This window comes from Denticeps clupeoides, chromosome 1 (genome assembly GCF_900700375.1).
Source record: "Denticeps clupeoides chromosome 1, fDenClu1.1, whole genome shotgun sequence".
In the NCBI taxonomy this organism is placed as follows: Eukaryota; Metazoa; Chordata; class Actinopteri; order Clupeiformes; family Denticipitidae; genus Denticeps; species Denticeps clupeoides.
In genome coordinates this window covers 8840596-8868076 of record NC_041707.1, presented here as the reverse complement: position 1 = coordinate 8868076, position 27481 = coordinate 8840596, and the positions used below count along the sequence as shown (strand labels likewise).

Sequence of the window (27481 nt, the reverse complement as noted above, 5' to 3'; positions counted from 1 at the left end):
CAGGTGATTGGATTGGATAAAGTGATTATTTGTAGGATCTTTGTTGATGTTAGGACAGAGCAATGTTCCAGTGAAGATCATGGGGAGATCTGGGGGTGTACAGCTGATGGATCACTGGTGGTAAATGACGGGCAGATGTGTTCATTTTTATTATTTATTCTTTTTTATTTTTTTTAACTTTGCAAAGTATTCTGCAGTTACTGAGGATTGAGCTGGGAATGTAGGTGGAATTGAGTAAGGAACAAATGATGTGCAATTTTGTGGGTATCTTGGATGCAAGAATCCAATTTATTTTTGCAGTTTCTGCAGTTTGTAGTTGCTTATTTAGCAGCTGCTTGTTTTTTGGTGGAGACTGCAAGGTGATAGAGAAGGATAGAAAGAAGTGGTCAAATATGTGAAGTGTGGTGGCGATGAGTTCTGTAGCTGGGGATGGACAACTGAAGACTAGGTCCAAGATGTTTGCTTTTTTGTTCGTTGAAGACCTATTATTGTTTGCCAACCATTTTTTAAAAAAATCTTTATTAAATCGTGATTACACTTTAAACACATGCATATACGTTTTTGAGGATTTGTCAGAGTATAGTTATATGCGGTAACATTATTGTTTGTGAGGGCATATTAGAAAAGTTTCTTGTTGCAGTAGTAATTCAAGTGAGAACATCAGACCCATTTCAGATTTTGAGCCTTTGTGTCATGAGTGACATGGCTCTGAGTCTACAAAAATTGCTCATCCTTGTTCATTTGCATGCACTGGTGGGTCCATATTACTAGAGATTATTGACCCGGCATCGTTTTCTTAAGCCTAACGCGGAGATGTTCATGTAGGACTGTGAATATTGCCATTCTTTTGACATTTTGTTTCGTCTTTGAGAGCAAAGGAAGCAGAAAGGACACTTTGAATCTCTATTTCAGAAACCTCAGTAGGAGCTAACAGGAAGAGACAATATTGGACTACACTCTTCAAGTCCCATGAGTTGCATGTCCTTCCTGCTAAATCAGATTGAATAGACAGTGTGTGCCCAGCGACATGTGTATCTAACCTCTTACGTAGAGGGGACGTGGGAGGCATTGTAAACGCTGGCAGGAACAGAAGGAAGCTGTGGTTTTTGGGAAATGTGTCAGAGTTTCCAGTACATTTACTAAGGACGCAGTCATTCTATGGGGGGGGGGGGACAAAGGGTAAATGTGCTGGGAGCCGTTATAATAATGAACAGTGGCAACTTGTCCCTGATTATTTTAGATACCCTGTGATTGGCTGTTGAGTGATGTGAGAAACTGAAACAAGCCAAAGCATAAGGCAAAAAGAAATTGTACTATGAATAAATTTTTTTTTTGGCTTCAGTAAGAACAGGACTGTTGGATCGATTTTTTTAATTTTTCTTTTCTCCATGTAATTGTTGACCTGGATTAATTTTCTAGAGTAACATCACTAAGTCTGAATTGTTCTCCTGTTTTGTGCCATTGACCCTGTGCTAAACCCCTCGCAACACATTATTGCAGTGGTTGGTCTACTGGGTAAGGGAACGGACTCATAAGGTTACCCAGAAGGCTGCCGGTTCAAGTCCCAAACCGCCGAGGTTCCACTGAGCAAAGGTGCCACCGTCCCAACACACTGCTCCCCTTGTCACTTTCATGGCTGCCCACTGCTCACCAAGGGTACGAAGCAGAGGACACATTTTGTTTTGTCATTGTGTGCTGTGCTGTGTTTCACAAGGACAATTTCTTCACTTCACCCCATTTCTAAAGCTATGAAAGAGCAGAAATTTGCAGATTGTGACCCAAACCTTACGATAGAACATACTATTCACAGTCCTACACGAACACCCCCACGTTAGGCTTAAGAAAAAACAATAATTATTAATTAATAATACTATAATTAATATAATATTAATCAATAATTATTATGCTTGCACAGAATATCATCAGCCATCAGGACAAGAGGCACAATTAAATGTATGACTAACTGCCTTGGTCATCGAACCTTTTGATGTGTTTAAGATGAGATGTGCTAGTCATAACTAGAATTAAATTGTATATAGTTATATTGTATTTATATTGTAATGTTATATTATCATAAAAATATGCTAAAATGTGTCTTCATTGTTGACAAAAACGAAATGAGATTTTATTTCCTCTCGTTTAATTGGTATTATATCGCTTTTTCTGTTTCCTGTATCTAACATCTGGTCACACAGATGATGTCACCTCCACAGCCATGGCATTAATTAATTAGATCTTAATTAATTATGTACCAATAATCAGATCTTCTGTGTCTGGAATAAATGTAGAGTTTTCTTGAGACTATAAGGTAACAATAATATATAATATAATATATATATATATATATAAATAAAATAAAGAATGTCATCAGTTTTTGTTGTCTAAAGACAAAAATTTTTTTTAAGTCTTTGTGATACACTGCAGCACAGGACACGGTGACACAATGAAATGTGTCCTCTGCTTTTAACCATCACCATTGGTGAGCAGTGGCCAGCCATAACAGGCTCCTGGGGAGCAGTGTGTGGGGACAGTGGGGACTTGACCAGACTTAAATTCATTTTTCATTTATTTTACGGCATTTATCAGACGCCCTTATCCAGAGCAACTTACAATCAGTATTTACAGGGACAGTCCCCCTGGAGTAACTTAGGGTTAAGTGTCTTTCTCAGGGACACAATGGTAGTAAGTGGGATTTGAACCTGGGTCTTCTGTTTCATAGGCGAGTGTGTTACCCGCTAGGCTACTACCACACACACAAAAAAAAATAGTCTGAACGTGACTAAGACTAATAAAGACTAAAATGACAGCTTGATGCAAAGACTAGACTAAAACTAAAATTTAAAACAGAATTAATTAAAACAAAAACAACTATGCCTGAATGGGTGGATGTGGATTATGAAGTGAACCTTCACCTTGTGTTCCAGCTCATGTGGAGAACGAGGAGCAGTACACACAGGCCCTGGAGAAGTTTGGCGAGAACTGCGTCTACAGAGACGACCCGGATCTGGGCTCAGCATTCCTCAAGTTCTCTGTCTTCACGAAAGAGCTCACCGCTCTCTTCAAAAACCTGGTGAGACCACACAAGGCATTAAGCTAGTTTTAGCAATTCACTTGCCAGTCTACATAAATTACTGTTAAACAAAGAAGAAACATCCAATACAAGTCCAATTCCTCAAAACATTGGCTGATAAAACATAACATTCATAACAATTTTTTTTAATTGATTTCTGATGTATAGGATAAAATCAGCCAGACATAACATATGATACCTAAGGTTGGGGCGATATGGAAAACACAATGTATTAATTTGATCATAATTCTTCTCTGATACTGCCAGTTTGAGAACATCTAGACTAAAACCTGATAAAACAGAGATAAGATATAAAGCAAGAACATAATAAGAAAATATATAGAAATATATATATAGAAAATATAAGAACACACAGGCACTTACTAACATTTCGGGGCAGTAAAATCTAAACATTGTTAAACAGTTATGGTCATAACCGAACTATTGCCTAATTCTGATTGGCAGTTGATTCAGTCTCACATGTGACTCAAGAAAATATGCCCAAAGCTGATCATTGCAATTTATCTAAATGCTATCACAATCACTTGATCATGATTATGTGCTTACTCTATAATTAATCTATAGAGTAGTCTCAGTTGGTATTAGATGGAGGGAGGGCCTGTATGTTCTCTGTCTGTTCTGGGCCTAATTCTTAGTGTGACATCCTCTCCGTGTTTCAAACTTATACATATAAGAGAATTTGAATTCCCAGCTGAAGGGAAGTAAGCAGACAGGGTCCCTTTTGGCTTCAGATGAGAACATTCCTTTGGGTCTAATATGATACTCTCTGTCAGCCCTTGCCGAGCTCATTAGGACAGTTCTGTTTCCATGGTAATTCCTAAGTCTGTACTCTGCTCAGTCCAATTCATTGCATTTAGAGGTACAACAGTTGCATGTTTCTAGCCTTTGCATGAGCTTTTGTTACAAGCTGACATCAAGATCTATCTCATTATTCACATCATGTTTATTTATACCATTTATGCAATTAATCTTTCCTTTTTTCATTGCATTACATCTGTTTCACATTTTTCATAAATATTGTATGAATTTGCACAATTATTTGTTTTGGAGCTGCTGCAAATGACTGCTGTATGTAGTTTCAGAATATGAACAACATCATTACCTTCCCACTGGACAGTCTGTTGAAGGGGGACCTGAAAGGGGTGAAGGGGGTAAGTGCTGTATATGTTTACTACACATGGTGTATGGTAGAGTAAAAAAGACGATCGGCTGTCTCTTACATTTTTGTCAGAAAAATAATATTAATAATATGTTCTACACATGTACAAGAGTACATGAAAGGAAAACCAGCAAGCGAGGGTATTCCTTATCCAGTTTAAAATCCTGGAAAGAACAAGTGAATCAAGTGAAGAACACTTGACTACAGTGACCTCCTGACCTCAGTTTTATGGAAGGTTACTCTGGGATATGCCTTTTGGTCTGCTTAAGGCCATCTCCCTCATGTACAACGACCCACCCCACCTTTGACCTCCTGACCTCCCTGCACCAAATGTGTCATTATCTCATCACAGGCCAAGATGTGATTTGGAACTAATGAGGCAGTTTGCCTGCTCTTATTCTGACTCCCTAGAGACTTGTGAGAGGGTTTCTCTATATTCGCATTGATTGGTCCCTTGTTTTCCCTCAGTGTTTGGTCATATTCGGCCGGTGCGTCAACTTTAGCACATGAGGGACATCCTTAACCTCCCTGAAGGCCATTTTTCTGAAGACGGGACAACAGCTACAGGTGGCTCATAGAGTCTTAAACACCCATTAAACACCCAACAGTCTGAGGCGTTTTGCACCCCTTTCAGGGGACTAATCTCCTGTTTACAGCGCTAATGCACAGGAAGGAGAGGTGGGGGGAGGGGAGGAAGGCGTCTAGACCTGCCCAAGTCTCTTCCAGGGAAGAACAGGAAGTGCAGTGTAGATGAGAAGGAGAGAGTGAAGGAGAAGTTTTCCTCCTCTGGTGCACAGTGTATGTTTTACAAATACTTTGAATAATGACTATTGTTACATTCTCCCGTAATGTTGGCTCTTCTGTGTGTGTGTGTGTGTGTGTGTGTGTGTGTGTGTGTGTATATAAAACAAATTACATGGTGAGCCGCATTTGTCTTCATTCCTCTCGGAAGTGCTCTCTGCAGTCTTGCTGCTTTTTGTCTGCCTCGGCAGGAGGCCGATTGACACTAATGGATGTGTGATTGTGGGTCTTGTGGCGGGTCCGCACTAAAAAAAATAATAATTTAGCTGGCTGGATGCGCTTCACGCTTGGCTCATCCTGACCCATTTGTCGCGAGGGGTGATGCCTTAGGAATTTCGCCCGTTGTTTACACTGCGTTACATATGTCCTGAAGGTTCAGCTCCAGTGACTTTGTTTGCGCCACCTTCTCTCTCACGAAGAACGGGAACCCGGACGACAGGCCTTCCTCTGAAACCCGCTCACTCAGAGTTCATTACCCCAGTGAGGTGAAATATCTGATTCATGAAGTTGGAACGAGCACTGAGAGCACCGCCATGCTCCAATTACATTTAATGTTGCTTAAGCATCTTTGCGAAAAACTTGTCCAGAGCCGCTCTCCTGCTACAAGATGCGGCCTAACTAGATTTAGCCCAGCAGATACCCATCAGCCGCATTAGCAAGTGTCTTTTGTAATCATAGCAGACTGCAGCAAGAGCCATTCAAAGATGAGGGCGAGTTAAAACCCTGCCTCAATAAATGGGCCGAACGGCTCCCGTTTCTCCATGAGCTCATCACTTCAGCTGGCAGAGGAGGCTCCCTGAGTGGCCCTCAGTAAATCTCATTAGAGAGAGTCCACTTAAGTAAGCCTCTGGCTGAGAGGCGAGCCCTCGTCTGGTAAGTGGCCGCCTGCCCTCTCCCGAGCTGCGTCGTCTGTTCCCGGTGAACCAAAACGGAAGGAAGAGCTGTGAGTCCAGAATGCAGCATCAATTCTCACCTTTTTACTTTTTACCCACCCCTCCCTCCTTCTCTATGGCGACCTGAGGCATTGAGAGTGGTTCTGTACGGCCCCAGATTAATTTCCCTCCACTGGTAATTCAGCGAGAGTCATGGGAGGGGGATGCCAGACGTTGATTGGTTCACTGGGCTTTGGTCAGCCTCCAAGGCCTTCTGGGAACATGGACACCTCATTTAAACCTGCACAAACATAATACATTACTGCGGAGGCGCCGCATTCAGGGGCAGGGGGCTCGTTTTGAGAGTGCAGTTCTCTGTGAATTAAGGGAGTTAATAACGAAGCGCTCCAAAAGACTGTAGCTCTGTTACACCCTCACCCCAAACACTCAAGGCTTTGAATGCAGTGAAAGACCCTGAGACACTGAGACCCTGATCCCGATGGCAGTGGCTCTAACTGACCTCTACGCTCAACGGGAGAGGGACATAATCGTTTAAAGCATTGCTAAAACTGGACATAGAACCAGGTTTCTCCCCCCCATTAGTGAAGCAATTAAGTTATTAATTTGTAGTTTTTTTTAATTGCTTACTCTGCACTCAGTCCAGGTCAAACTATAGTTTTCTTATATGTCTTCGCAGGATCTGAAGAAACCGTTTGATAAAGCCTGGAAAGACTACGAGACCAAAGTGTAAGTCTCACTTCTCTACATGACTTTCATGACTTTTTGGGCCATTAATCTATAAATGAAAGTCATCTGCCAGATGCAATTTAGCATATTTCACTGTTTAACAAATCCACTGCAATGTGCATGCTACGTGTATGATGTTTTATAGAGTTTTTGTACCTTCCAAGCAGCAAAGGACATTCATTACTGAAAGGGTAATACTTTTTCTCCTAAAATGCAATATGATTCAACGCCGCGTGCAGTATGAAACTGCTTTTTGCAGGGTGCTTTGTAATCTGAAATAGGTTTCAAAACATCTGTGCCTTGTTCTTCCTTCTGTGCCTTGATCTTTGAGCATCATCCTTTTCTTCTTGATTCTCAGTATTAATAGCCAATATTTATTGGTGATCTGATTGTTTTCATATTTCTAGGGAGTGAATTTCTAGGGAGGGAATTCACCAAAGCACTGTTTTCTCCCCTTTGGGTGAAACGGGTTTTTGTAAGCACTCTGTCGTCATTGCTTAGACCTCAATTTGGTCCCTTGTGCTTGCTTAGTGTCACTCATGCAGTGTGTTTTTATCTTAATCTCACACAAGGATTTTGAGGATTTGTGTGTGTAGATGTTCTACCAATAAATGCCAGTCCTCACTGTGCCCCTGAATGTCACTAAAGGAAAAAAATCTATCAAGATTAGATGACAGGGAGCCTCAAAACCTGTGTAACCCATTATTTATCAGAATGGTGTGTAATCATGGATGTTCTGATGGAGTTTTTTTTTATATATATAATAGCTCACTATACTGTGAACACACCATTCTGCTGGTGCTTGATCCCTATGCTTTTGTGTTTTTTTTCTTTTACGTTATTGTTATTATTATTATTATGTTTATCACTCGGTTGTGGTATTGCCTTTGATTTGTGAATGTGTCTTGAGTAAATAGGCTTTGGACTGTAGACCGAGGGTTCAAGCAGTATGCAGATTAACGAATGTCTGCAGACAGGGGGCCACAGAGGTCCCAACAAAATGCATGAAGCTCTGGAACCCTGCGGTTCTTTTCCACCCAAATGATGGAATTACTCTTGGGATTGGGAAAGAGCTGCATTGCCTTCTTTACAAAGTTGACAAAGTATGCCATTGCAGCATATGGATAAGAATGTTGCATGATGGGTAGCCCATGCTTCCTGTGGTCTGGGGCTCTTGCCTTCCTGTTGTGACCTTGGTGTTGTCGTTTCCTGTGTAGCACAAAGATCGAGAAGGAGAAAAAGGAGCACGCCCGCCAGCACGGCATGATCCGAACGGAGATCAGTGGGGCTGAGATTGCCGAGGAGATGGAGAAGGAGAGGCGCTTCTTCCAGCTGCAGATGTGCGAGGTTGGTGGCATTCTGAATGTCATAGCAGATGTCTGTCAGCAAAATCCCTTCTGTTGCTGAAAATGGAAAGTCACACATAACATGTGATCCAGGAACACTGTCACCAAGCCAAAAAATTTCAACATTTGGTCAAGTGTTGTTTAAATCCTTGTTGCAGCTGTATAGTCTGTATCCCAGACTATAGTTAATGGAAAGTCTCTTATCTGCTGATTCTGGGTTAATGGTTGCTCAGTTAGGGTTAGGAACCTGAGAAATGCAGAAACGCCAGAGCAGCAGTCTACTAATTCTAACAGTCTGCTGGCCAGCTCTGCAGATTTGCACATGCAATAGTCTTTCAAGAATTAATAATGTGCTTTGGAGAAACCTTCAGTTTGATTTTAAGCAGTTCAGTTTACTGAAACACAGTTTTATTTTTCCAGTCTAGATGTTGCTCACCCAGTGCACAGACCCTTACGGTCAGTTTCCTGATCATGGATCAGGATCAACTAAGCCTAGTTCTACACTAAACGTGTTTTTGAATGCACTATACTCAATCCATTAGTGAGAAACTAAGCCTTATTGTGTAATTGATTCATATATTAATTTCCCTTCTTGTAGTACCTTCTCAAAGTGAATGAGATCAAGATCAAGAAAGGTGTGGACCTGCTCCAGAATCTCATCAAATATTTTCATGCGCAGTGCAAGTAAGTCCTGAGATCTTCAGCTGGAGTGTTCAAAGGATTCAGTTTCCCCCCGATGCATCCTGCTGATCCTGCTCTGCTAACAGCTTCTTTCAGGATGGCTTGAAGGCAGTGGATAATCTCAAGCCCTCCATAGAGAAACTGGCCACAGACTTGCATACGGTGAGAGGACCAGTATTACAAAGTCAATATATTAGACAATATTTCAGGAAATAAATAACCTGTAAATGAAATTATGAAATAAAATAAACCTGTATTTACACAAAAAACTGGATGTTGGTGATATAAAAATAGACTGACATCTCTGGGGTTCACACATCTCTGGTTACCCAATTTCTGAAAAAATTAATACAGTTTATTCCAATCATGTGTGTATTTTTCATGTCATGATCTGAATTCTGATCTGTGTGGCTATGGTGTGATGAGCTAGCATTTTTCCAGCCATATAGGGTGATCAAATGGTGTTGGTTCAGAGGGGTAACGGTGCAAAATTCGTTATAAATTAATGTCATCATTTATTGGAAATATTTTTGGACACACCTTCTCATTCAATGTGTTTTCTTTATTTTCATGACCATTTACATTGGTAGATTCTCACTGAAGGCATCAAAACTATGAATGAACACATGTGGAGTTATGTACTTGAAATAACTGAAAACATGTTTTATATTCTAATTTCTTCAAAAAAGCCGTCCTTTGCTCTGATTACTGCTTTGCACACTCTTGGCATTCTCTCGATGAAATTCAAGAGGTCGTCACCTGAAATGGTTTTCCAACAGTCTTGAAGGAGTTCCCAGAGGTGTTTAGCACTTGTTGGCCCCTTTGCCTTCACTCTGCGGTCCAGCTCACCCCAAACCATCTCGATTGGGTTCAGGTCCGGTGACTGTGGAGGCCAGGTCTCCACTTTGTAAAGTGAGATTGAAGTGATTGTCATTGTGATACACAGCAGCACAGTGAAATGTGTCCTCTGCATTTGTGGGGGACGTGTTTGGGGACGGTGCTTTGCTCAGTGGCACCTCGGTGACAGCTTGGCGGATTGGGATTCGATTACAGGGCCACTTCCTGAACCACTAGGCCACCACTGCCCCTCCACATGTGTTCATTCATAGTTTTGATGCCTTCAGTGAGAATCTGAAATGAGAAATGCACAGGGAGATCTTCATACCCATATTTTTTTACCAATAAAAGTTATTCATATTAGAACATCATGAATCATGCACTCAAATATTACAGATCAAGCAGGCGCAGGACGAAGAGCGGAAGCAGCTGACTCAGTTACGGGATGTTCTGAAGTCCGCACTGCAGGTGGAGCAGAAGGAGGTAAGCCTAGAAAAACATGAAGTGCCAAAAATGTCTAATCAAAAATATCCAAGTAGGTTACCTTATCGTAACAAGACAACAGCCTGGGACCAGACTGAGCACCGTCTTTAATTCCCTTAATTTGTTGTGCGTCTAAAGCATCTAAGCCCCAAACTGCAGCTTTTCTTACCTCCTGCACTTCTGCACCAATCCTCTTTGTTCCATTTAATCTGCGTGCTTTAGACATTAAACTCAGTGTTTGGACACCATCAAACTAATTGTGAGAGCTAATTGCTTGAGTAGATTTTTGATCAATGTTTGTAAAGCAGATTTATCTAAATAATATTTAGTACATATTAGTAATATTTTTCCATTCTAGTGAATTTAAGAAAAGTGTGTGTGTGTGTGTGTGTGTGAATATGTACAACTGTCTGAAGAATGCTTTCCTCTCTCCCGTAATGCCTCCACTCCTTTGTGAACGAAGTCTAGGAGAGTAAGTGCGTTCTTTTCGGCTGCTGTCTGTGGTTGTTTTCCCGATCGCGTTGGCACCGATGAACCGAAAGTACTTACTCATGAAGCTCCCGCATGGATACTCTTTTGGACCGTTTAGGCTGACACGGCTCAGAGAGCTAAAAACATTCGCCTGTCACTAATCTGTGATTCCGCTGACCAGCAAGTCTTACGGAATCGGACACGCCGCCCCATTAAGGCGTGCACTTTTAAATTTGGCTTTGAGGGACAGGATTGGGTGATTACTTTTTTACATTAGTGCCTGTAGTAGCCTGAACACGTCAAAATGCCCTTTCATAATGAACGTGCCAGTGATTTTAATTTTTTTTTTCCTTCCTGTTTGCTGCATGTGACAATAGTGACGTGAAAGTGACTGTCTGAGGTCACTCAGTTTCGCCCTTTATCAGAAGTCTCCTCCTCTTCCTCAGAGGTTTTAGCCTCAGTAGAGCCGTGCATGCCTTCCTTTATTCTTTTGTACTTTTCGCTGTTTTGTTTTAGTAGGACTGATTTTTGGGTTTGGTTTTTGTGTGGACATTTTCAAAGGACTCTCAGGTACGGCAGAGTACCACCTACAGTTTGCACCAACCCCAGGGCAACAAGGAGCACGGCACTGAGAGATGCGGGAACCTGTACAAGAAAAGCGATGGGTACGTTCTCCCTCGAGGGAGATGTAAATTGCTGCTGTTCAAATTCTTTTTATATCTGATGACCATGGGCTAGATAACACAGCGAATGTGGGAAATGTCTCTTTAAAATGTTGTCTGCACCTTTTCCTCCACGTCGCTTGCAGGCTGAGGAAAGTGTGGCAGAAGAGGAGATGCACAGTCAAGAACGGGTACCTCACCATATCTCATGGCACGGTGAGCGACGTTTTCAGCGTCCAGACACACCCACATTACATGACATCATGACACATTACATTTACAGCATTTATATATACAGACCGGAGCGACTTACAATCAGTAGTTACAGGGACACAATGGTAGTAAGTGGGATTTGAACCTGGGTCTTCTGGTTCATAGGCGAGTGTGTCACCCACTAGGCTACTACCACCCTCCACACCTGACACGGAGTCATGCATGGAGCATGAGCTCACCCATTAATCCCATAGAGTTTGGGTGTGGTGGAAGAAGTGCAGCCAGGTCTCTGTTCTCGCTCATTAGACGCTGCACACGTGGAATAGAGGACAATTAAGCCAGCGTCTGCAGTTAAAGGCCTTCATGCCCTTGCCAGCTAATAGAGATTTAGTTCCCACTAAAGTGCTTCACCACACTGCACCCCTGGTGTACATCACTTCTTATTAGATGATTCAGTTTGAAGGTGCATTTCTAAAGTTGTTTAGAAAATTGTGCTTGGCAGTCCATCCTTGAGTCACGCCCACCTCCTCATTACAGCCCGCATCCGTCCAATTCAACAGCACGTTTCGCCAAGATATTGATTTGCCCAGTAGTCCGGGCAAACTCCATTTCCTCCCATTAACGTATTCCCTATACTCTTGTCCTTTCCGCTCTGAAAAAGGGGAAATCTACAGCAGTGTTCTAGAGCAGCAGAAATGCGACCTGCTTCTCTACTTCACGGAGCAGCCTGACAGGAATCAGACCTCAGGAATCCACTGTAGAGTAGAGCTGGGCTCTCAAATCTTTAAGGAAGACAGATTACACTTAAGGCTACATAAGGCTAAATACACACACACACATAAAATAATGGCTCCTAACTACACTGTATATTTTGATACATAGTTAGAGATTAATATGTTGAATGTCATACGTTTGTGTTGAGTGTCTTTTAGTCCTTCATCAGATACTGTGTACTCAGCAGTGAACCTGCATTCCACACCAACAGCATCCCTCTACTGTTGTGCTGAGAGTGATCACAGCCATAAATAATATTTGGTCTGCAGTGCTCAGTCTCAATTAAATTTTGTGTGTGTGTGTGTGTGTGTGTATATATATATGTGTGTGTGTGTGTGTGTGTGTGTGTGTGTGTGTATATATATATATATAGTGAAAAACGAAGCATGATCATAATTATACTGTATATATCATTCACCTTTCTATTGTTTACATTTTTTGTAGGCTAATAGACCACCAGCCAAACTCAATCTATTGACCTGCCAAGTGAAGCACAACCCAGAAGAAAAAAAAAGCTTTGACCTCATCTCACGTATGTTGAGCCAATTCTATATTTTCAGCATGTTCCTGCTCTCGCTCTCTCTCGGCTAGCTTTTTCTCATTGACCCTCCCAGAGTGCATGTCCTTTCATGGAATGCGTTTTTAAATTTAATAAAAAGATTGTGGCAAATTGAATCAAGGAAGCCTACGGAGATGGGTAGGACATCATATTTACATTTAAGTGTTTCATGTCATCTTCTGGAAGAAAAGTGTGGGTGGAAATAAAAACTTTCCTCCTTTACTATTAAGGACTGCTTTGAAACAAAAGCAGCTCCAGACATGACCTGTGCAATACTAGTTTGTAGTGCAGCATGAGTAGAACAACTTTGCCCTGTTCTCATTTAGAGTTCCTGTCTTTTGTTTGCCAGCCTCACATCTCTCAGCCGGAAAGGGGAAGTGAGGTCATTGATCCTCCTTCATTTCTTTCCAGTGCAGAACTGGAATGTGCCGTCCCAGAGGGTTTCCCTCTCTTGTGGTCTTTTACACTTGTGCAATTTTACGTTGAACATGAAGGAGGGGGGAAAAAGCCATTTCAGGTTTACCTGCAGCAGGAGTAAATGTTAAAGTGATGTATGACCCTGTTTGATCATTAATTTGATCCAGTCATTTAATTTCCCTTTCCCTCCCTGCTACTCTCTGTTTTAAAAGATGACAGGACGTATCACTTTCAGGCTGAAGATGAACCGGAGTGCCAGATGTAAGTGTCCTCCTACAAGCCCATCGGCTTCCCTTCTTTTCCTGTGTTGACTGTGCACTTACACTCTCTCCTCCTCCTCCTCCTCCTCTAGATGGATTTCTGTGCTGCAAAACAGCAAGGAGGAAGCACTCAACAACGCCTTTAAGGGCGACCAACATGTGGGCGAGAACAACATTGTTCAGGAGTTGACCAAGGCCATCCTGGGGGAGGTCAAGAGGATGACTGGGAATGATGTCTGCTGTGACTGTGGTGCTCCTGGTGGGTGTATTTTACCAGGAAGTGGAGTGGAGTGTACAGCCAAGTGCACTGGAAGTGTAGCAGGAAGTGTTGAGTTATTGTGTTTTGGGAGGGAGAGATTGGCGGGAAAGTTCTGTATGTATTATTTATTTATTTGTTTTGTTTTTGTGGTGAGTGTGTTTACTCTTAATGATTAATGATTCCTGGTTTTTGGTAGGGTTATTTGATATGCATTGTTTGTGGTAATATCTTAATTTTTTTAACAATTAACTCAAACTTGTCATGATGACAAGCTCCATTATGCTTTTGTCATATTGTACAGTGTAGAATTTTGTAATATTCAATAACATTTAGTTTGTTCTAGATAAACATCTTTAGCTAATATTGCACACCCCTAGTTGGTGATGCAGATAATTTACAGTACCAGTCAAAACCAGACTCACCTACTCATTTATGGGTCTCGCATTTTTTAAATTATGGAATAAATGAAGACACAGGACTATGAAATAACACACCTGATGAGCTATTCAGTAATAAAGCTGCACAGTGTTCAGCCAAATAGCTGAACAGGATCGTTTGATCCAATACATGATGCTGTGTTGTGTGGTGCTGTGCCGTAGCTCTTATGATACGTTGCATTTATTTGTCTTATTTTTTTAAATCTCAATGAATTCCATTAGTTTAGTGTTAGATTGTATAGATTAACACTAATACATTTTTTTATTAGATCATATTGTTTGTCATGTAGCTTCCACCCAAAATATACCACTAATAAGTAGTACTGGTCTGGTTGTAGAACCCATTCTGTTATTTTTCTTTATGCAGGCCCTACCTGGCTCTCCACCAACCTGGGAATACTCACCTGCATAGAATGTTCCGGAATCCACCGGGAGCTGGGCGTTCACTACTCCAGGATACAGTCGTTAACACTGGACGTTCTAAGCACATCAGAACTCCTGGCAAGTTCTGAGCATGTGGTTGTGAAAACAAAACACAGAACACATGCTCCCGCAGCTCAGCTTCACATGGGTCTTCGTGTTCTAAGAATTATTTAGGCATCTTCACTGCCATCTGGTTGCATGAGAAGTTAAGCCTCAAGGAAGACTTTGTTCTTCCTCAGGGAAAAAGTTGTTTTGCTGTTGATTCAGAATTTTTTTATGCTCTTTACAGTAGATTGGGAAATGGTTCACCACAATGAAATGGCTGTGTAATATACTGCTTTTTTTGTGAAAGCATCCCACTTATTTGTTTGTGCTGTGGAAATTAAGCAATGCAAATGGATCTTTATTTAATGTGTGTTTGGCTATAAAAGTTATTGAACTTCACTTTGAAATGATGTAATGCTTTCTGTCAGTGAAAGTATTCCACTTTAATCAATTGTAATGGTTCGACTGAAAGTCTCAAGGCAATCTAAATGTTTTATGTCTGTTGTAGATCATAGTCTCAGTTCAACAAAGGAGGAAGCACTGTGATTTTGAAATGTCATTTTTGTTTTATTAGTACTTAAGCGCTAAAAGCACTGCGCGGTTTTGTGCTTGTTACACAGCTGGCCAAAAACGTGGGGAATGCAGGCTTCAATGAGATCATGGAGGCCTGTCTGACAGCGGAAGACGTGGTTAAGCCTAACCCAGCCAGTGACATGTAAGCCCCGCCTTTCTAACCCTTCACTCATCACCTCATTTCACCCCCACTTTCCCAATCATCTTCATTTCGGCACCCGCCGTCCTGCTCTCCTGTGCAAGCATTGGTGATGGTCTCCCTTAGGAGCTGAGTGCGAGACAGATGGCACCGTCACCTCTGGGCGGGTGATTGTCACTTATTACCAGCAGAGCTCTTTGCCGCCCTGTAACACAATTTTTTTTTTTTGCTATTCTTAAGTTTAAGAATCGAATTAGAGAGAATAGAGAGAATATCATTTTGTCTTTTGTGGTTTTATGTGTCTTTATGGAATTATCCTGTGCGCTGTAAATATTTATTATGTGTTTGTTTCGTCTGTGTAGGCAGGCGAGGAAAGACTTCATCACAGCCAAGTACACAGAAAAGCGCTTTGCCAGGAAGAAGTGTCCAGATGAGGTGTCCAAGCTGCACACTCTCTGTGATGCAGTGAAGGCGCGGGACATCTTCTCCCTCATCCAGGTCTATGCTGAAGGGGTGGACCTGATGGAACCCATCCCGCTGGCCAATGGACATGTGAGCCTCCCTAATGATGAGACACTCTCAAAGGGTCCTTAAGGCAGAGAAAGATTTGTGTCTGTCCGACAAAAAGAATGTTGCTTATTTTAACCTTGCTGTATGGTTCTGCAGTGCTGACTAAATCTCTGGTGCTCTTACAGGAACAGGGAGAGACAGCGCTGCATCTAGCCGTCAGATTGGTGGACAGGACATCTCTCCATATTGTGGACTTCCTTACTCAAAACAGGCAAGTTTTTCTTGTGACCGGGCATACGCCAGACAGTGGAAGGAGTGGTTGTTTGGGCATGAAGATGATTGACCGGAACGGTGTTTACCATGTAGTGGTCAGGTCCGACACGTCTCTCAGCCTCTATTTCCCTGCAGTTTAAACCTGGATAATCAGACGGCCAAAGGCAGCACGGCGCTGCACTACTGCTGCCTGACGGACAACAGCGAGTGCCTGAAGCTGCTGCTGCGGGGAAAGGCCTCCATTGATATAGGTACGAGTCACACTGGGCTTTTACAGACACTGTCCTGCAAATCAAATTGCTTTGTTGATTGGGGAGCATTGCATTTAGTGACAGTGGAGGCAATCTGCTGACAGACAGATCATATGGTGCTGTGAGACAAACACGGGCTAAAATACCACCCCATGGTAACACTAGTATGAAAAAATGTCACATATCAATCATATAGTGATGTCAAAACATTGACAAATCCAGACGTGTCTGGGAGCAGGATGTAGCAGCCTCTGGTGACTGTTAGAGGCTGTTTTTTTTTGGAAATCCATTTGGTCAACGGGTTCCCTCGGAATTGGTGGTGGCCTAGCGGTTAAGGAAGCGGCCCTGTAATCAGAAGGTTGCCGGTTCGAATCCCGATCTGCCAAGGTGCCACTGAGCAAAAGCACTGTCCCCACACAGTCCTGTCATGGCTGGGAAAAATCACTGGGAAAGCTACATTGTGATCATGCAATTCGAAAAAAAAAGACAGATAGAAAAACAGGGCTAGAATCATTCAATGTTTTACTGTGGTTTTGTTAAAGAGCTGAATACTATCCATTAGCGCTCTTTATTCAGGTCATGGGCAGCCCTACAGGGCAGTACAGTTCTGTACTAGTTTGCATGATACACCGCCGTATATTATATGACCTAGTACTTTTTGATATTAGGCTGAATACACCAGTTTCTGGGTGATCTTGAATCCTTCTCTGAACTCACATGAACAGACTTCCATTTTCTTTACTAGAACAAATTTATGGCAGAGCTAAGAACTTTTACAAAACATTGTTCACACGTGCGTGGATCTCAAGTCATGTTTTTATTCAAACAGTTGACAAGGAAGGGCTGCTAACATGCTGATTATCGTTTTGCAGCCGTAGTGGCCACATCCGGCCTCGATCACGCGCATTTTGGCCACAGTGACTGGCAGCAAATGGGGCAGAACTGTTCACACATGGCTGCGGCTGAGATCTTTTGTTTTGTTTTTTTTTATACCGAGCTGTGGCTGTCTTTTTGTGTGTGCGTGCGTGCATGCATGCATGCACGTGTCAGTGCATAACCCTGAGGGGACCTCATTTGTATGGAAATGTTTTGCAGCTAACGAAGCTGGAGAGACCCCCCTGGACATCGCCAGGCGACTGAAGCACCTGCAGTGTGAGGAACTGGTGAGTGCTGCTCATCTCTGATAGCTTCTCGGTGGAGTCTGTGGCCCGGCGGGAACCAACTTGGCTTCCCTGTTCTGTGTCTGCAGCTCAACCAGGCTCTGGCAGGAAGGTTCAACGCCCACGTGCATGTGGAGTACGAGTGGCGCCTGCAACATGAAGACCTGGATGAGAGCGATGAGGATCTGGACGAAAAGGTTTTTTAAAAAGTCAATATGTATCACATATTTATTCTCTGGATGTTTAGAAGGCTTTTACTTTAATATGTCAACCTTCTCACCCATACCATGTTGGAAAAAAATGTCTGTTTTACCCATGACCTGCTGAACTTTGAACTTCTCCTTCATCTTTTAGCCTAGTCCCCACAGACGAGAGGAACGTCCAGTTAGCTGCTACACCCCTGGCTCCAGCACCTTGCAGCCCAGCCCCGCCTCCTTGGCGCGTGACGCCGTCAGCCTGGTCAAAGATAAGCAGAGGTGTTTCGTCCCGAACCTGGTCAACAACGAGACATATGGTACCATCCTGAACGCCAGCCCCTCGCAAGCAGGTCCGGCTGGGGTCTCCATCTCCAGCAGTGCCCCTCCTCTACCGCCGCGAAACGTAGGCATGGAGGTCACCAGAAGGATAGGAGACGGTAGGTCACGGTTCCCCTGTCTCTGATCTGTGATATTTATAATGCATTCCCAAAAAAATCGTTTGGAAATAATGGATTCTTTTCTGGTTACGTGAGTAATTAAGGAAGTCATCTAGTGTGACTGCAAAGTGTCAATTTTTGACCTATTTGTGTCATTTGAGGTCAACATTCATATTCTTTTAACTCAGGGGAGCAAAAATGAAACTGTTTCTGAAACCTGGCTTGAAACTTGTTACATCCCTGCGTGTGTGTGTGTGTGTGTGTGTGTGTGTGTGTTTTTTTTTTTTTTTTCCCTTGATAGGTCCTCCCTCCAGTCTGGGTTGTGTGGTACAAAGCTCTGGATCATCTGGATGGAAACCTGGTTCTATAGACATGGCAGGGAGGCAGCGATCGTCCTCGGACCCCCCGAATATGCACCCACCCGTTCCTCCAATGCGTGGCACCTCCGCAACCTGTAAATTCCTCTCTCCTCTTTTTTTTTTTTTTTTTTTTTTATATTATTCCCTCAACTCTGATTGTTCCTCTTGACACAAACCCATCTCATACAGATGGCACTTATATTTAAATAAATACAACCACTATTACAGCATTCAGCGTTCAGTGCTGCCAGCTTCCATCAGTATTTCACAAAAATAAAAATGTAATTTTTTATTTATTTATTTATTTTTAACGCCACATGCCTGTCCTCCTGTAGCAAAGACTGTGAGTGTGATGGAGGCCATGAGCCTGCAGTCAAAGACTGGACCAGGAGGACGACCTTCAGTCAGGTAAACATGCACTGAAAACCTGAAGCGGCATCTTGGTGTTCATGCATGGCATTTTATGAGTGGAGGCTTAGAAGGAGGGTGGGTGGTAGTAGCCTAGTGGGTAACACACTCCCCTATGAACCAGAAGACCCCGGTTCAAATCCCACTTACTACCATTTTGAGCAAGACACTAAACCCTGAGTGTCTCCAGGGAGACTATCCCTGTAACTACTGATTGTAAGTCGCCCTGGATAAGGGCATCTGGTAAATGACGTAAATGTAAGGATGTAGTATCATAATAAATGTACACATGGAGGTTCAAGTAGCTCAGTAAAAGGAAAAAAGAAAGTGTCAATGGAATGCTCATGCACACTTCTACTTTACATTCCCTCAGGAATTGAGGGGGGAAAACACTGAGAACAATTAGCATGTTGTGGTCATGTGAACTAAAGTAATGGCATCTTCTTTACAGCATGGACAAATTCAACAAAGGACACCCAATTCAGTCAGGATCCATCGAGAGACCAGGTAGATGTCAGAGAAAAATATCTAACTGTAAGTTTTTTTGTGATAAATTTTTTTTACTTAATTTTCTGTAACTGTACGTTCCTCACTTCTCTAGGTCAGGAAGAATCTGGCCGCTTTGGACCACAGCTCGGTGGTGATTGATTTATGTTTGTTTCCTGTATTTTTGAGCAGCTAAGGAAGTTCCTGGCCCTCAGAACACACTGCCCCCAGCCCCGATGCCTCGGAAGATGCCGTACCCTGTAAGCATAGATTGGTGGACCGCTCATAGATTTATGTTCCGTTTGATCATGAGAAATTATATGAGGCTATTTTAATTTATTGTCTTGCATAGCCAAGAAAAGGAACCATACACACCATGCATGTAATTCTGTGTATGTACTTCACAAATGGGATCATGCCATAAAAATGTTGAATTACAGTGCATGCGGAAAGCATCACTTTTTCCACATTTTACATGTTACAGCTTTATTCCAAAATGGATTCAATTCATAATAAATAAATGTACTGAGAAAATCACACAGCCAAATTATCAAGCCAGTGGCTTCAGGATGCTAATGCTCTGTTGGTGCATTCTTTGCATTTCTACAGCATTTTACAGGATTTATTTTTATTAGTAATTAATTTTTTTGACATCCAGTACAATATTGCTTGGTTTAAAAATAAAAAAAAAAAAAAAAAAAAAAAAGCTAAATATGGCTTCATGTCAGAAACAGAGGCCCAAGCGGGTGAAGGCCATTTACAACTGTGTTGCCGACAATCCAGACGAGCTGACGTTCTCTGAGGGAGAGGTGATCGTGGTGGATGGAGAGGAGGACCAGGAGTGGTGGGTGAGTGATTGACATATTAAATAAATCAGCTTCATCAGTTTCTTGAGAGCTCCTCAATGCTCCTTGCCACTCTGCAGCTCTCAGTGTACTGTAGCGGTGACCTTCTTGTCCATCAGAGTCTCTCACCAACAGAATTTAAGATCTAGGACCCTCTTTTTTTTTTTTTTTTTTTTTTTTTTTTTTTCTTTTTAGCCTGGCGCTGGTTGGTTGGTATCTTGTGGTTTTAATGATGCAGTTGAGGGCCAGTTCATGTCATGGTTTTGCCTGCTCTGGGAACAGGGGTAGTTTTTCCTGCCACAAGATACTTCTGTCTCACTCCTCTGCTCATTTTCATGCCTCTTTATCTGTGTCTACATTTGCATGTTGTTAGTCCCCCTTTCAGTGTCTCTCTCTTATCATATTTTCTGTCTTTCGACTTTGTAATATGCCACCTTTCATGTTGAGCATCATTAGCTTTCATTGCATTCTAAAAGCGCCATGTGTTCGTGTGGATGTGAACTAATTTTCTTTATACAATATTCATTAATTCTGGTTACAAAAAATGTGATTAGTTTGAGCCATGTTGAAAGTCAAGCTCACACCTGGGATCTAATATCACTTGAAGTACATTTGTTGGTGGGTTGCGAGGCAACCATAAGCTTCTAATCAGCTGCTTTAGTTGGCAGAAAAGAATAATGGTTACTAATGATTACTGTTGACTGATTGGTCGCCTAAACTTGATTTCTTTATTTTACTTATTTTGTCCTCAGCTGGGCCATATCGAAGGGGAGCCCATGAGGAGAGGCGCATTCCCGGTGACATTTGTGCACTTGATACTGGACTGACAGCCAGGGTGTCACAGACCAAGGGTGATGGCACATCCCGTGTCTGTGTGTGTGAGACCGTTCCTGCGCTAGTCATCACAACATTTTTCATCATCTCCACCAAGCCTGTGCCTGTGCTTGACACCCTGTTGCAAATGAGAGGTCACCGCGTCGTCCTACATTCCACCCTGCTAACGCCCACTAACAGCCTCACGCCACCTCCAAGGAGCCTTGCTCTTGCCATCCGTGGCAAATCTTTCTTCCTTCGTCTTTGTGAACCGGCTGAAAAAGACTGTAGTCTGTGACTAGCAATAAATGCACTTTTGACGTATTTATCCTGATAAGAAGAATGTTGTAATGAAGAAAACGCGTTCCAATGTGTTGTACGGGAAAGTCGTTTCCGATTGGTGGAGAAGAGCCTGATGAGTTTGTCTGGCCGAGATTTATGTGAAACATAACGCAGTATTTGGTAACATTTCTCCTCACACATGTTTATAGGTGGATTCGCCCACAACCAATCATGAAGACATTTGGTTTTTGTAGGACTCCGCTGTAGAGAAGTTTTTGGTTTTTTTTTCCTTTCTAAATGGTGCTAACCCAGGAATATGCTATGGGGCATCCCTTAGGGGGTGCTCCACTGCCCCCATTTCTAGGCAACCCTCAGTAACGCTGCATGTATAAATAGGCCTTCAGTAATCACACCTGGGAGGGTGTGTGTGTGTGTGTGTGTGTGTGTGTGTGAGTGACGAGAGAGGGAGATGGGAGAGATAGTGTCTTGATTTGAAAGGTTGCAACGATATGCAGCCAACTAGCCTGGAATCAAAACTACGATGAGAATGAAGGTTCTGCAGGAGTTTTAAAAATTCCCAAGGCTCCGCCTCACTGTTGCATGAAGCAAGACTGGCTTCATACATCATTTCGTGACTTGAGACGTGCATCTGCAACTCTTTAGCATCTGAAACTATTCTTTATTTTTATTTTTTTCTTCTTCCCATCACATGCAGCCTGTGTGGGCTCTAAATGGCCAGCCAATTGCATCTCCATGTCAATTAGCATATGCATCCTGCCCATTTTAATTTGTTTTGGTCACTATTGTTATTCTAATGAGAGAGGAGAGCTTCTCCTCTCGGCGGAATTGGATTCACTCGGCCATCTTCAGCCACCTCTTTGTCCACAGGTGAACGTCTCTCTCTCTCTCTCTCTCTCCCTTGTTAATCTCTTCATCTCTCCCTCCCCACCCGGTCTGGATCTTTTATTCTACCACACCCTTGTCTGCAATTGGAGATGCGTAAAGTATATTGTTTTATAGACTAACGTTACAGATTTTATGTGGGCAAAAAAATTTTGGTTGCAGAGCAACTCTTTAGAATGTGTTTATATAACATTTAACTAAATGATGTGTAGTATAGATGAGTAGGACCTACAGTGGACTGTAGTCTGAGGGGCAAGGGCTGACATAATGAACCGTGCTCCCCTGCACATCTCACTGGAAACTGGTCTGGAACTGTACATAAATGTATACTTTGTGTATATATAAATATTAAGTGTGAACTGTATTTGGGCTTTTTGATGTATCATGGATGCAATGTCACCCTTTACACAGGGTGTGTGTGTGTGCGTGTGTTTGCTTCCAGTACACCCTGTAACCAAGGCAAAGAAGTATCTCCATTCACCTCCATATAGTGTGGATCACTGCACCAACTCTAATATATTGTACAAATAAACTGAAACTGGAAACGATACGTGATGAATTCCGTGCTTTGCTTTATACTTACATACTTGCGTTTTACAAAATTCAACACTTACTATGTCCTTAATGCAATGATGTCAATGGGGCGCCACCTAGTTGTGAACAATAAGGGCAGCATTGTCAAACAAGAAGGAAGAGAAGAGATTAGAACTGTTTCTCAGTGGCAGACAAACCTTTCCTGTTGTTCGAGATTACTGTATGATGTGGTCTTAAAAACTGAAGATTTTGGACGTTTTCCTTTCAAGTAACATGATCATCAGGACATTTCTGATTAAATAAAATTCTCAAAGGGTTGAAAGGATGACAAATTGTGGTATTTAATTAAAATAATTGGCATACTTTGCCACACATGCATATACTACAAACATTTAAGATGACAAGGAACAACGGATTTAAGTTAAATGGCATGGTCTGTACTTTCTGTTAAAGCAAATACAAGCAAACATGCCTTCAGACAAAACTGAGCAGACTCTTGAGTGGTTCTGTTCTAATGAACTAATGAATTACGAATTTCATGGTAGAACCGACAGAAGAAAACATAAAATCATCCACACAATTACGTTTGCAAATGAACAATTAAACAAACCTAATGAGTTTTTGGGACACAATATGTGTAATTTGTGCATAGCTCTGTGTGTGTGTGTGTGTGTGTGTGTGTATGCATGACCAGTTTATGCAAGGATTGTGTATGCATGTGCAAATAAAGTACACAAAGTCAGTGACGTGTGAGTGCAAATGGAAGGTGGGCGGAGTAAAGTTCTCTCGTTTGTTTATTTATTTAGATGTTCAAGCTGCCACGCCAATTTTCACCAGCAACCACGCCTTCTAAAGATATTCATCCGCAAATCACATTTTCTTCTAGTTCCATTGATGCTGTGCACATTATGTCAGTGCTGGTAATTTTCAGCAGCAACATGATCAAATCAGTCTAGAGATGCTTTTCAACCAGGACACACACTCTCACACACATGCATACATAAATAAGCACAATACGAGTCCCACATAAACAATCCCACTGGTTTATTGTACCGTATAACTGATCCTATCCCATCTGGATCATCATAAAAGGAAATATGGGACACGGGTGATGGGGTTTACAGCATTTTGGATAAAAGCATTTATGTGCTCCACTTCATATTGATGTACCAACTGTTAACATTATTACCCTTAATACCAATATAAAAGTTTTAGTCCTCAGTCATAGTTGGAATCAGGCACTGAGGTTTCATTATATTTACATTAAATAAGATAAAATTATATTTAAAAAAAATAATAAAATAAAATTGCGAAGCATGCTGGGTAAACCTGGAGTAAACATGGCTCTGTTGGGTCTCAAGGCTGTCCTTCACAAATGAGCCACCTTGGGGAGGTCTCATGATTTCTCAGAGGCCAGCACACAGTCGAAGGAGGCGGACAACACCTTGCAGATGGCCTGTGCTTGTTCCTGCACAGACAGAACAGAAGACACTTAAAACACAGTCAAAGATTTTTTTTTTTTTTTTATTGTAATGCTGATTCTGCTGACAGCCGTACTGCACTCATACTGTTTGCCAAAGCAAATCTATATTTCATTGCCCTGAAAACATTGATCAACAGATCAACAGAACTCTGTTAAACTCAACAACAACAATACACTTCCAGCCTTATGCACCTGATCTTTGCACGACTCAATTCATTTTGCACATGTTTGTCTTGCCTTGTGTGTCCAGTTTGAAATATCCAACATATCCACTTACAAGCATCCTACATGATCTTGTCCAGCTATGTCCTGTTCAACCTGTTCATTGTACAAAAAAAAGTGCTATTTTTCTCCTATAGCGATAACCTGTACAGTATTTAAGCTTCAGATTTAGTTTAGTGTGTATATACATATATTTTTCTTTTATGATTGAACTATGTTTGGGGGGGGGGGTGTCTGTGTGAAACATTATTTCAATACACTGTGTACTGTGTATACTGTTGTACTGACTATAAACCAATCTTGAATATCTTTCACGAACTTGCCTGTATATACTGTAAGTCTGTTCTTCGTTTGACCATCAAGTGACGCCTATAGAAATGAACCACTTCTCAGACAAAGTTGTATGGAGGGCCTTGTGGTTCCATGACAAATTTCCATTATCTTCACGACCCACCTTCTCATTTTAACTCCTATTTCAGCTCCTACTTACGCATTGTGTGACAATGCACCAAAAACGCTGCATTTGCCACACAATGGAGGAAGACCAAGCAATGGCTTGATGTTACCAAACACGTTGTTGTTCAAACGGGCACAATATTTTGCAATGCAAATGTGTTGGCTGTGGCTGAGGCCCTCCTCGCTCACCGCACTGCTGCACTGGTACACCCAGATGCTGCACTCCTGCTGCTTGGCATCTGTGGTCTTGAGCGCGAGCAGGTTTTTGCCGGCTCCCAAGCCGTCATCGTAACACAGCATGCGGACGATCAGGTAGAGCGGGTGGCGATGCAGCACCGCCTGTGTGGGAAATAACACAAGAAGACATCCAGCTGAAGCCGCAAGCGAATGTAGCACGGACCAGTCCCGCTGTTTTCAGAAATGTCGGGCTTCTGACGGATGCCATGGCGGAATGTAGATATACTGGTGACTTACGCAGTGGTCCAAAGAAGCCACTTTTACTCCGTACTTGGAAACTCCGAGGATCATCTCCTGGTCTCTGGGCACAAATGGCAGCTTTCCATCTTGCTTTGAACATATAGAAGTATTCAGATTTTAACTAAAACAATCCTTTTGGTTTCCACAGAATGAGAAAAGTTCACTAATTAGCATGAACCTCAAAGGGCCTGAGAATGTCAAGAAGACTTCAGAGTGGCGCAGAAATATTTGGCCTTCTTTCCTACCTGAGCTGTATCGATGTAGCTGATCAGGTCAAGTGGCTCTTGGAGGGTTTTGCTCATATCAAAGTGCAGCTTCTCAATGGCTCCCACATACTTTACTCTGAACTCCGCACAGGTCTCGGAGGCGCTGTTCCCTGCTGTACGAGAGGACAAACGACTCACGAGACGAACCGCACAGCAGCACTGGCACAGGTCTATCCTCAGAAGAGCCTACGGACCTGAGCTCTTTGTGGAGTCCGTATCAAGGCTGGCGACAGTGCTGGACCTGGACAGACCTCCAAGGCTAGAGTCTACAGACTGACAACAAATAAATATTATATATACAGTCCAGGCCAAAAGTTTGGACACACCTCATTCAATGTGTTTTCTTTATTTCCATGACCATTTACATTGGTAGATTCTCACTGAAGGCATCAAAACTATGAATTAACACACGTGGAGTTATGTACTTAACAAAAAGTGGAGACCTGGCCTCCACAGTCACCGGACCTGAACCCAATCGAGATGGTTTGGGGTGAGCTGGACCGCAAACACCTCTGGAAACTCCTTCAAGACTGTTGGAAAACCATTTCAGGTGACGACCTCTTGAAGCTCTTTGAGAGAATGCCAAGAGTGTGCAAAGCAGTAATCAGAGCAAAGGGTGGATATTTTGAAGAAACTAGAATATAAAACATGTTTTCAGTTATTTCACCTTTTTAAGTACATAACTCCACATGTGTTCATTCATAGTTTTGATGCCTTCAGTGAGAATCTACCAGTGTAAATGATCATGAAAATAAAGAAAACCCATTGAATGAGAAGGTGTGTCCAAACTTTTGGCCTGTACTGTACAAACCATGACATGCCTGATGAAATAAAATCCGCACAAGTGAATTTTAAGCATCGTGCAAATATATGACTTCACCTTGCTCTTGGTGCTGATCTCACTGCTTTGGGAGCTGCTGCTGCTGTGACGCTTCTTGACTTTCCGAAACATATTTCACCATGACGCCCTCTGCCAGCCCTCTTGCTCCACAGCAGGTGGCTTTTGACCTGCAGAGAGTGGGAACAATAACCACTACATCGCAAAACATCATAACGCTTATACAGAATGTATTTTATGGAAGACATAAAGAAACACATACGTTGTGCAGTGTTCTCCTTCAAAATAAATATAACAAATGTGATTCCCACATTTATATACTACAAACATGCAACGACAACTCAGGATTCATGACGTGCAGTGAAATCAAGATTAACTCTTCAGTTTAATTAAAGAAGAAAGATAACTCAATACAGAACATGTCTTTTTCGCTTTATTATGACCTTTCGGGTTAATTCAGGTTCCTCTTTTTAGCTGAACGGTTATGAACAAACTCGACTCTCTTGTAATTTAATTGCAATCATAAAGTTTTTGTAAAAACTGCAGTAAATGGTTAGGAGGGGGCGGGGGCTCCAACGTGTGGGCGTGGTCTTCTGGGCGGGGTGACGGGTGCACGAGAGTTGTGAGTTTTACTATTTATGACAAGGTTCGATTGACGCTGATGTTGATACCAACATTGCACGTTTCAAGCTCCGTAAAAGCAGTTCGAAAAAGCTGGGAAAGTTACGCGCCCATTGTGACGGACGCTACCCGAGTGACGGGCGGCCGTTACCCCACCCGCAGCGGCCGTACCCCACATTTCAGCGTCCGGTTATCTCGCACGTTCGAACGTGGACCGTACCTCCGGCTCCGAACCCGCTGTGAGCCGCCGAGGGCCCGCACTGGCGCCGCTCCGCAGCTTCCCGTTTCGGCGAGGGTCGCGTCGACGCTCCACTTCCTCCGCGGCTCCGCCCGGCTGCGCTTAAAGGGGCCGCGGCGCAGCGTGAACGGCGGCTTGCACTCTCGCGAGAGTTCACGTCTGCGCATGGGCAG

The 27481-nt window shown here is 42.5% G+C and overlaps 2 protein-coding genes and 1 long non-coding RNA gene across 10 annotated transcripts in view; 1 reads left to right on the top strand and 2 right to left on the bottom strand.

Annotated features, from left to right (window-relative positions):
- Positions 1-22721, top strand: part of asap2a (ArfGAP with SH3 domain, ankyrin repeat and PH domain 2a) — a 43915-nt gene extending 21194 nt beyond the window's left edge. Inside the window, exons 3-29 of one of the 7 annotated variants that reach the window (XM_028977690.1) lie at positions 2925-3070; positions 4168-4242; positions 6621-6670; positions 7888-8017; positions 8615-8700; positions 8784-8859; positions 9931-10017; positions 10481-10489; positions 11050-11153; positions 11297-11366; positions 12582-12669; positions 13326-13374; positions 13466-13632; positions 14437-14570; positions 15158-15252; positions 15612-15801; positions 15945-16030; positions 16168-16283; positions 17379-17446; positions 17533-17640; positions 17798-18077; positions 18379-18531; positions 18772-18844; positions 19296-19351; positions 19523-19590; positions 20065-20178; positions 20928-22721. In XM_028977690.1, coding sequence (XP_028833523.1) covers positions 2925-3070; positions 4168-4242; positions 6621-6670; positions 7888-8017; positions 8615-8700; positions 8784-8859; positions 9931-10017; positions 10481-10489; positions 11050-11153; positions 11297-11366; positions 12582-12669; positions 13326-13374; positions 13466-13632; positions 14437-14570; positions 15158-15252; positions 15612-15801; positions 15945-16030; positions 16168-16283; positions 17379-17446; positions 17533-17640; positions 17798-18077; positions 18379-18531; positions 18772-18844; positions 19296-19351; positions 19523-19590; positions 20065-20178; positions 20928-21002 — 2753 coding nt within the window. In that variant the 3' untranslated portion in view covers positions 21003-22721. Of the gene's footprint in view, positions 1-2924; positions 3071-4167; positions 4243-6620; positions 6671-7887; positions 8018-8614; positions 8701-8783; positions 8860-9930; positions 10018-10480; positions 10490-11049; positions 11154-11296; positions 11367-12581; positions 12670-13325; positions 13375-13465; positions 13633-14436; positions 14571-15157; positions 15253-15611; positions 15802-15944; positions 16031-16167; positions 16284-17378; positions 17447-17532; positions 17641-17797; positions 18078-18378; positions 18532-18771; positions 18845-19295; positions 19379-19445; positions 19591-20058; positions 20179-20927 lie in introns of those variants that run through there. The other 6 variants (XM_028977681.1, XM_028977664.1, XM_028977655.1 and 3 more) reach the window with 6 other exon arrangements.
- On the bottom strand, positions 9781-10655 carry LOC114788805 (uncharacterized). The gene is made up of 3 exons (XR_003749572.1): positions 10567-10655; positions 9929-10023; positions 9781-9828 (listed from the first exon to the last, which is right to left on the bottom strand). It is a non-coding gene; the product is annotated as an uncharacterized LOC114788805 (long non-coding RNA).
- Positions 22722-23727: 1006 nt separating the features above from the next.
- Positions 23728-27416, bottom strand: itgb1bp1 (integrin beta 1 binding protein 1). Of its 2 annotated transcripts, none has more exons than XM_028988602.1 (7): positions 27291-27416; positions 26492-26619; positions 25806-25884; positions 25591-25724; positions 25343-25435; positions 25058-25207; positions 23728-24175 (listed from the first exon to the last, which is right to left on the bottom strand). In XM_028988602.1, exons 2-7 carry the CDS (start codon positions 26561-26563, stop codon positions 24104-24106), a joined length of 600 nt encoding a protein of 199 aa, XP_028844435.1. In that variant the 5' UTR covers positions 26564-26619; positions 27291-27416; the 3' UTR covers positions 23728-24103. The 2 variants fall into 2 exon arrangements, with proteins under 2 accessions (XP_028844435.1, XP_028844441.1); XM_028988608.1 differs by having other exon boundaries at positions 25591-25721.
- Positions 27417-27481: the final 65 nt, after the last annotated feature.